This window comes from Mytilus californianus, unplaced genomic scaffold, assembly GCF_021869535.1.
Source record: "Mytilus californianus isolate M0D057914Y unplaced genomic scaffold, xbMytCali1.0.p SCAF_3, whole genome shotgun sequence".
In the NCBI taxonomy this organism is placed as follows: Eukaryota; Metazoa; Mollusca; class Bivalvia; order Mytilida; family Mytilidae; genus Mytilus; species Mytilus californianus.
The window spans coordinates 52764317-52774355 of record NW_026262679.1 but is presented as its reverse complement, the minus strand read 5'-3'; the positions used below and the strand labels follow the sequence as shown (position 1 = coordinate 52774355).

General features: G+C 32.1%; 1 protein-coding gene across 1 annotated transcript; it reads right to left on the bottom strand.

Moving 5' to 3' along the window:
* Positions 1 to 473: 473 nt before the first annotated feature.
* LOC127734840 (toll-like receptor 3) lies at positions 474 to 4974 on the bottom strand. Its single transcript, XM_052244870.1, has one exon. The coding sequence runs from the start codon at positions 4473 to 4475 to the stop codon at positions 1953 to 1955; it is 2523 nt and encodes an 840-aa protein (XP_052100830.1). The 5' UTR covers positions 4476 to 4974; the 3' UTR covers positions 474 to 1952.
* Positions 4975 to 10039: the final 5065 nt, after the last annotated feature.

The following is a 10039-nucleotide window of genomic DNA, read 5'->3' as shown; positions in this document are numbered from 1 at the left end:
AATTAAACCACATTTGTTAAAGGCGGATATAAATCGAGGAAATTGACTTTGGAAATATTAATACGAATTAGACAATTATTCGGACTAATAGAGCAAAATCTTGTGAAATAAAATGTGTATTCCTGTGAAATAAAATGTGTATTCCTGTGAAATAAAATGTGTATACTTAAGAAATAATTCATGCAAGCCATACATTTTGTTATCATTTTTACATGGCCTTGGCTGTTATATTCGTTAATTCTAAATATACACATTTAATTTTACAAGAGGTAAAGCATGAAAACATATGTATAAAATGATCCTAGTGACTTATATGAAACAAACACTGCCCGAGTTTATTACTTAAAGCATAGCCAAGTTAGAAGTTTTCCATAAATAAATTTTTCGATACAATTTTGCAATATTTTATTTTTTTAATTATTAAATACATTTTTTTTGTAAAGCAATAATTTGATAATAAATCATTAACAACACATGATAAAGCCATTTATTAAAAAAAAACCAACAATCATTTCAAATATATAGAAACTGAATATTTTGCAACCAAGGTCAGAGTGAAGTGGTTTTATATATATTTTTCTGTATTAAATACAAAGTACAGGTAAATTTGAAATGGAAATTTATAATGTACACAAACAGCTAGCGTCATAAGTAAAATAGCCTTTATTTCAAGTGCTCTGTAAAAACTTCACATCTGACATCTGTTTGAAAACGATGGTTTACTATTCTGGCTAAACGAACACAGGGTAAACGGGCGCCTTTTCATTTGAACGCGTGAACTTAATTTTAGTAAACGCACGAAATTCAAGATACACCTGTTGTGTACAAGGCACGTGTTTGTTCTAATAATTTTATTCTAATAAATTTGTTTGTTGTTATGGGACAATAAAATGATAAAATTAATTTCATTTTCGCTTATCAATGACAAAAGGAGAAGAAGAGAAATTGTTTTAACCCTGCAGTTGTAGAACTGTTAAAATTTAAAGAGGTTTGTCATTTTCTTTATGTAACCGAGACATTTTCAAAACATAGACCCATCCAGGTCTCTTGTTAACAGTGATTCAGACAAACTTTATAATTAGAATCAATTTAGATTTGTTATTCAAATGTCGTCAGGACAATTGTTAAGAATTAAACTTTTCAAAGTCAGCACGTTAAGAAAAAGATTAGCAAATCTCCTGAGAACGTTGCCTACATTTGTAGCTGAATCACTGTGATATCTTAAAATCGAACTCTCCCAGCCAAAAATGGCCTTATAATTTTTATTAACTATGTATTTGCATTCAGGTATCACAGATCATATTTATTCGTTCATTGTGTGTTAATTTACGTTTTTTGATTGAGTTAAGCCTTCCAATTGATATTTTATAGTGTGTCTTTCTATGTTGTGATGTTATACTATTGTTTCAGAAAAGGGAGAAGGTTTGGTACCATTAAAACGTTTAATCCCGCTGCAAATGTTTGCACCTGTCCTAAGTCAGGAATCTGATGTACAGTAGTTCATACGTGTTTCTCGTTTCTCGTTTTTATATAGATTAGACCGTTGGTATTCCCGTTTGAATGGTTTTACACTAGTAATTTTTGGGGCCCTTTATAGCTTGCTGTTCGGTGTGAGCCAATGCTCCGTGTTGAAGGCCGTACCTTGGTCTATAATGGTTTACTTTTATAAATTGTTACCTGGATGGAGAGTTGTCTCATTGGCACTCATACCACATCTTCCTATATCTACTTAGATTGAGTCTGTTATTATTTAAAGGTCCCTTTTGGTTGATAAAACTCTTCACGTGTTTCGGTTCTTATACACCATTGGTTAAAACATGTTTAGCTTAAAGCGTTCTCGATAAAGATCAAGAAAATCGTCTGGTGCGCATATAATCTTTATAATGTGTTATTTTCTTCTTTTTGTTAGATAAACCTGTCGTTCGCATTGCATTAATTTGGTATCATAAATTCTAATATAAATAATCACCGGAAATCCACTTTCTCAATTTTTGCCATGTTAAGTCATGATCATTACAGTTTTCTGGCCACTGGATAAATAATACATAGTTCCAAATATGAGTAAGTCCTTCAGGAATATCTTTAAAAGTGATGTCTTTAGATATGACTATAATGTTTTCAATGTTCTGCATACTTATTTCATGTTTCACTCTATCAATTTCAAAAAGACAGTCTCGCGAGACTTTAAATATTGGAGTAAGTAAAAATATAACATGTCTACTGTTTTCTATGCTCTCTGCCTCCGCATCATAAAATGACTCTCCGCCGTAAAAGTCGCGATCTTTTACGCATATTTTAAGCTTCCATTCGTTTTCTAGTTTTGGAATAAAGTATTTTTTAATCCAAGGTATGCAATCCCCTCCATATGAAACGAAAACGTCATATGTGTAGTTTTTACGATATTTCTTTTCAACAATTTTTCGAAATATGCGGTAGAAAAATACAGCTATGTTCCATCGTCTACTGTATAATAAAAATATCACAGCCACAATACAACTTGTTCCTAACAAAGTGGACGAGACCATCAGCCATATTGAATTTCTACAGGGAGAAAACAAATCATGCATGTTTTCATATGCTTCGAGTACGGTTATGACTGTACCGTTCAAAAGTGTACATTTGAATGATCTGTTGTCTAGATTTACTTTGGTTTCTTGTATCCATTTGATGAAATCCAAATTATCACAATTACATTCAAATGCATTGCCATCAAGAAGAAAATATAAACCATGTTTTTGATTCATTGAATCCGCCCAAGCACGTGTTTCATAATCCACTGTTGGTAATAAGTTATTACTAAGGTCTAGGACCTTAATATTATTTTGAGAAATGATCTCACTTGGAATGGACTGAAATAAGTTCTTAGACAAAGACAATTCTGATAGATGATCAATATTAATGAGTAAATTTTCTGGTAAAATATAAAGATCATTATCTGACATATCCAAATGTTCGAGATATTCAAATTTTCTAAAAAGGGCTATAAATCTTTTAAGAAACATGTCATTTGAACGAGCATGCATAATAATAAACAACTTAGCACTTCTCCACAATAAATATTTTACATTTATGAAATTAACTAGCTCTATTGTGTACAATGTCACGTGAAAATGACCATCTAAGACCAAAGTTTCAGTTTTGTATGTAGCGTTTCCTTCATAAACTACAGCATTGTTTGTATAACTAAACGACACATCGAGGTAAGTCAAATTGCTTCCTCGACGTATAAAGAATAATCTGGAAATATCATCACAGAGTACATTACCCAAAACTAACTTTTCTAAAGAACGTGGCAAATATATTATGTTGTTAGAAAAATGATAATCTTGTGCGTAATGATGAAAATCATTTGCGGATAGCTTATATCGAACTGGAATAAAAGAATAGTCGAATGTTTTCAATGCAACAGATTTGTTAAAAAATGTTTTTAACTCGTCCATATGTCTTCCCTTAGCAAACGCAAACCGGTTTCCTTTAAAATATAAATGTTTTAAACACTCTGGTCGATCGAATGACAATAGCGAGTTTTCATCAAAATCAACAATCCCGTTGTCGGATAATTCCAAAGTTTCTACACAAATTGTTTTCAAATATTTCATCATGTCTTTTGTTACAGTTAACGCAAACGGATATTCATTATTATTGAAGATGGGACAGTTAAGACCCCGAAAATTCATTATTTCAATAGTTTTGCCACTATATGGTGACAGCATGTTAAGAGCCTGTTTCAGATGCATGCATGATTCATCAAAATTTATTTTGGTAATATTAGGAAAAGGGACAAGAACATTGTTTTCCACTTCCAAAAAATTTAAATGACATCTAGTCAGTTTCAATTCGTCTAGATTCGATGAAAAGTTTTCGAATGTATATCCTCGTAGATATTTTAAAAAACAGAATTCAAATGTTAATGATTTCAGGTTTTTAAGCCCTTGAAATCCTATTCCAAAAGACGGATTTGGAGCCATATCTAATGCTAAGTATTCTAGTTTTTTTAAAACGGTAAAAGCTTGATCAGGATAATGGTATAAATCCACAGTCGGTTGATTCGGAATATTTCGTCGTATGTCCAGATCAATTAAATTTTGCAACGGCAAAAGCATTTCTGGTGTATAGACATATCTCAGGTTCAAAATGTTGTCAGACATATTCAAAAACTTCAATCGACCCAATCCATAAAATGCATGTTCCTCAATAATGTGCAGTTTGTTTTTAGCCAACGATAAATTGTGCAATAAACTGTAACTTTCAAAAGAGAAATTACTGATATGACGAAGTTTGTTTCCCCTAAGATCCAGAACAGTGATATCACGTGGAAGTGCCTGTGGAACTTCTCTAAAGCCTCTTTTACTACAGTCAGCTATCTTCACTTGTTCTGATAAATAATCATGAACTGTAATGTTACATTCTTGAGCATATACCAAAGAAAGTAACATGACAAAACCCTGCACTATCTGATATCTATAGTTATACATTCTAATAAAGATGTTCTATACAGTTATATTTAACTAATATCGTTATAATTCCACCATCAATACACTCACAAATATAAAAAAAACAGATCACAGAATCACTTTGTTTTTATGAATTACATTCATTCAAATGTCAAAAACGTATCAGTACCAGTAAATAACTATTGAACGATATTTCATTTTAAATGTCTTAATTGGCAAGCTGACTCTTTGCTATGTGGATTGACACAACCAATTGAAGGTATCTTCCATACGCTTTAACTAATATCATTTAATATATTTTCTTCCGGGTAACTCTTTTTATGTGAATTTGTATATGTAACCACGCAGGTGTAAAAATATAATCATCAATCGTAAAGCGAATTGACCGAGTAAAATAGTAAAATACAGCTTCAATAGCGGTTTATGTCATTTACAAAATTATTAAATAGTAAACAATAAAAAATAAACAGATATTAACAAATTCACATCTTTTAATTAGTTGAATGTCCTTCTGGTATGTTTCGTCTCTCTTTTACAAATGTAATAATCGTAGCATGATTTCTCAAAAACGATATATCTTAATAAAAACAAAAGAGAAAAGAAATAGAAATACTACGACTAATTCTTAGAAATGTAATTTAAAAACGTTTACTGAAATTTTTTACTTACTTTAAACATATTTTATTTCAAAAATCATGTACATGACATATACATATAAATACAGTAATACATTAATACAAAGGGATTCGGAAACAAGGTTTCCCTTATACTAATCCGTCTCCCTGTCAAAAAAGAAAAAGGGAAATAACTGCAAATAAAAGTAGATTTTTTTTCGTCAGATCATTCCTATATAAATGTGGCGGTGTGTGTTTCCAGGACTTTGTCAAGACTGTCTCACCCAAATCGCGATCCCAACCATGAAAGACGCTATATGCCAAATCGCTTTGAATCTACTAAAAATTGTTGAACTTGTATAAACACGAGTAGATTTTCCTATTGACTGAGAATATTGCTGCCAAACAGGAGTGTTTTTATATTGTATTGGAACGGAATTGTTTCTTCGTACGTTTTCGAATAAGGGAGTAATTATTACACTCGAGAAGAAAATGCTTACTGCTCTCGATTCTACCGCAAGTACAGTTTTTACTTTCAACAAGATTTCTCTTAAATAAATGTTCATTTAGATTACTGCAATCCATCCGAAGTCTGGCATGAAGTATTTGTCCATTCCTGTCTCCATAAAAATAATAATTTGGTATTTTACTTACGTTTTGATTAAGGTAACGTTTAAGTGTAAACTTAGATGGACTTAATCTCATATCGTCCGAAATAGCATTCCAGGATCGAATAACTGATGGAAGAAAAGATTTCTGATAAAATGCTGTTCTACACTTTATATGTTGCGTGTCATTCGTTCGTCTTGTGTCATAGTTATGAATATTAAACAATTGTTGAGGGATAATACCGCTTAGATAATCAGGGGTCTTATTGTGAAACATTTCATGAAATTTTAGAATTTTGTGTTTTTTACGTCTTTCTGATAGTAACTCCCATCCCGTTTCGTCGTATAATTTGTTTATGGATGATAACTTGGTACCACCAGTAACTATCCTAGCCGCTTCAACTTGCATAATTTCTAATTTGTCACTTAAATAGTCTGGAATATTGTCCCAAATAATATCTGTATATTCACATAAAGGTCGGATAAAACTTAGATATATAGTTTGTAAATACTTTCATTTCAATTTGAATTTTAAAGCACGAAATAAATTTAATCTGGGTGTTATCTTTTCAATTATTTTATTGACATGAGAATGCCACGAACCATCCTTATGAAAAATAAACCAAGGTGTTTATGGCTTTCAGCTTCTGAAATTATATTATTATTCATATAAAGAGGGGGGTGATGGGGTTTTACTGTTTTCTTGGAAATTGTCATAGCTTCAGACTTTTTTGCATTAAAGTTTACTAGCCATTGGATTGACCAATTGTTGATAGTCTCTATATCAGAATTAAGTTTGCTCGCTGCTGCATATTCATCTTCAACTACTATGAACAGGGAAGTATCGTCAGCATATAGTTTTATATTACAGTCTATGTCGCTTACAATGTCATTTATATATACTAAGAAAAGAAAGGGCCTAATATTGATCCTTGAGGGATGCCAGCATTTACACCAAAAGTATCCGAGGATTGACCAGAAATAACAACTTTTTGTTTCCGATTTGATAAATAGCTCATAAAACACTTTAACAGGTTTCCTCTTATACCAATATTTCTAAGTTTATAAATTAGACCGTCATGCCAGACTCGATCGAAAGCACGACTTATATAAAAAAAAAAGACAACACGAATCTCTTTTCCTGAGTCAAGAGCTTTGCCAAATAAATCTGCTATGTGTAAAAGTTGGTTAATTGTAGAATCTCCAGGCATGAAACCTGACTGGGCACTTGTTATTATATTATGTTTTGTCAAAAAGTTAAAGAAATGCTTAAAAACACAACGTTCCATACTCTTACCAATGATAGACAAAAGTGATATTGGCCTATAGTTTGACACCAGTTCTCTATCACCACTTTTGAAAACTGGTATAACGCTTGCTAATTTCCAGTTTTCTTGATAAACAGCTTCACGTATAGATGTATTGAAAAGCTGAGCCAGGGGCCTACTTAACTCTTGAACAGCATACTTCAGAAGCCTACCGCTAATTTCATCAGGACCCGTCGCTTTAGTGACATCTAACGTAGACAAGTGATCAAACACTTCCTCTTCGGTTATTATAATATTGTTTAAGATAGGTATATCATTGGACAGGGGGGTATTAGGAAAAGACGCTTTAGAATCATCCACGGTCACTTGCTTACAAAAGAAGAAATTAAATGCGTTTGCTTTTTCATTATCGTCTTCTATATATTCACTTTTTACTAACAAAAGAGGGTTATTTGACGCTTTCGAAGGCTGCCCAGACAGATTTCTCAAAAGCTTCCACCAATTCTTTGCATTTGTTTCTGGATTCTCTAATATAGCTACTTGTTTGTTGAAAAAGTCAAGTTTAGCTGTTTTGATAAGATTTATGCACTGATTCCTAACATATCGAAATTGCCGCCAAGAATCAGCAGTATTTTTCTTTTTTGCCATTTTATGAAGTCTTTTTCGGTGCCGAATTAGTTTTTTTATATGACCAGTTAGCCATGGTGGGTCTTGAGATCTAACTTTGACAAATTTACAAGGTATATGTTTTGCAGCTATTTTTAATATAGTTTCTGTAATGTTGTGACGGCAACATTTACGTCATTATTATCAATATTATTATACCAATTGACTTCACTTAGATCAAAATAATTAGTCAAGTCTACGTGATCATAGTCCCAAATTTTCCTACTAAAAAATTTATTTGGTGTTTTTTTAATGTTTATAATGCCACTCACTGGACAGTGATATCTTACGTTAGCTTCCAAAATGTTATTACCGACTTCAGTGTATAAAAGTATGTCAGGGTCGTTTACTTAAATTAAATCCAGTAAAGATGAACTGGTTTCGCAAAAAAAATGTCGGCTGTTCAATTGCTTGATTCAGACAGTTTTGCAAAATAATATTTGTAAGTTTTGTATTACGAAAATTCAACAAGTTTTCGTTGAAATCGCCCGTTACTACTATTTTATCAATACCTGAATTAAAAGCATTTTCTATGGACAAATTTATAATATCCCAGTATTGCGCATTAGAATCAGGGGGTCTGTAAAATACTTCAAACAGACATTTACATTTTTGTGTGTTAATTTCTATCCAAAGACACTCAAGATTTTTTATTTCAAGATCATGACGTCGTTTACTTGGTATATTTTCTTTTACATAAACTAGGACCCCACCACCGATTCTGTCTCCATCCCGATTCTTTCGATATGGAGTCTTAAAATTGTCTAATTTTAATTGGCTATCAGCAATATCGGACTTAAGCCATGTTTCGGTAAGTAAGATTAGGTCCCTGTCCCCCAGCTCAGCTTCAACTATTGATTTTTTAGGGAGAAGACTTTGTATGTTTAAGCATGAGAAAGCAAAAGATCTTTATAACGATAAAAATCCAACATATCAGTTGAACTATCATTATGCAAGCAGTTATCTGGTGAGTCGGACGTTGGATCTGGATTTAGTTCGATATCCCCTGTCGTATAAATAATAAGAAATAGATATAAAAATAACTGACAAATCGCTAGACCAGTGTCATATGTATATTCATATCTACCCATCAAAGGAATTGCTTTTTTTGTTTCTAAAAACCATCTGGAACTTATTACATACGAATTCAAACTTGAGAGCAAACATGTAGAACAACTTCGATTTTCTAAATTTGTTTTTAATTGAAAGTATAAAACTATTGTGAGAGCCTTTGTGCCAATTTGGGCAAGCAGATTAACTAATATAATTGTATCTAAGTCGATCGAGTGAGACAGTCGAGTAGACCTGACATAGTGTAGCCCAATACGTGCTCTATATGTATTTAGGTCACTTCCCATTGTTTACATTTCGTGTAGATGAATATAGTAAAAGACAGAACACATGTTGGGAACACTACAATAATAATATTACTGGTAAGAAAATGATAAGTACAACACTGATTTACACATCCGACGCCTGCACAACAAAAAGGAAACAAATAAACAGTAAGTAACAAAAATATAATTATATACAAGTTTTAGCATTTTCTTTGGGAGTTTTACCCATGACAGGAAAATAAATTGTACACAAATCATAATGCACGATAAAGAAATATTAATGCACATTTTAATTTCAATTGGAAGTATCAAAAGGAAGAGTGATCCTTTGTTCATTAATGACTTAATTTATTAAGTAATTATCATTTAGAAAAGACCATCTCAAACAGCCACCCCACCCCCCCCCCCCCCCCTCCAAAAAAAAAAATGAAAAAAAAACAAACAAACAAAAAAATTGATTTTGAAATTTTTTTGTATGTATCCCCATTTTACACAGGACTGCCGAAAATAAGCCCTATGGTTTTTTGGAGACAAAAATATATCACATAAACTCACCCACACCTCCACACACATTCTATATACACATCAATTCCAAATTCAATAAGGTAAATATACAATTTATTAGCGTCCATCGTTTTCAACAATTCCAATTGTTTACTTACATGAGCAACACGAGCAGCACGACGGGTGCAACATCTGGAGCAGAATCTGCTTACCTTTCCGATGCACTTCACTGGTATTTGATAGGGTTCGTGTTGCTCAGTCTTTAGTTTTTTATGTTTTGTTTTGTATACTGCTATTTGTCTTTGGTTTTTTTTTTTTTTTTTTGTCATGGCGTTGTTGGTTTATTTTCGAATTATGAGTTTGAATGTCCCTTTGGTATCTTTCGCTTTTCTTTTAATTAGTTCTGTTTTGTGTTGTTAATTTTTGTCAACGTGAGAGTTGCTTTACCGTAACAAATAAAAAATAGTATAAATAAAAAAGACAGATATTTTCATTTCGAATAATTACGACCTCTTATTCGAGAGAAATCAAGAATTGTCAACGTGATAATTGCTTTACCATAACTAGTAAAACGTTCTGAATATACAC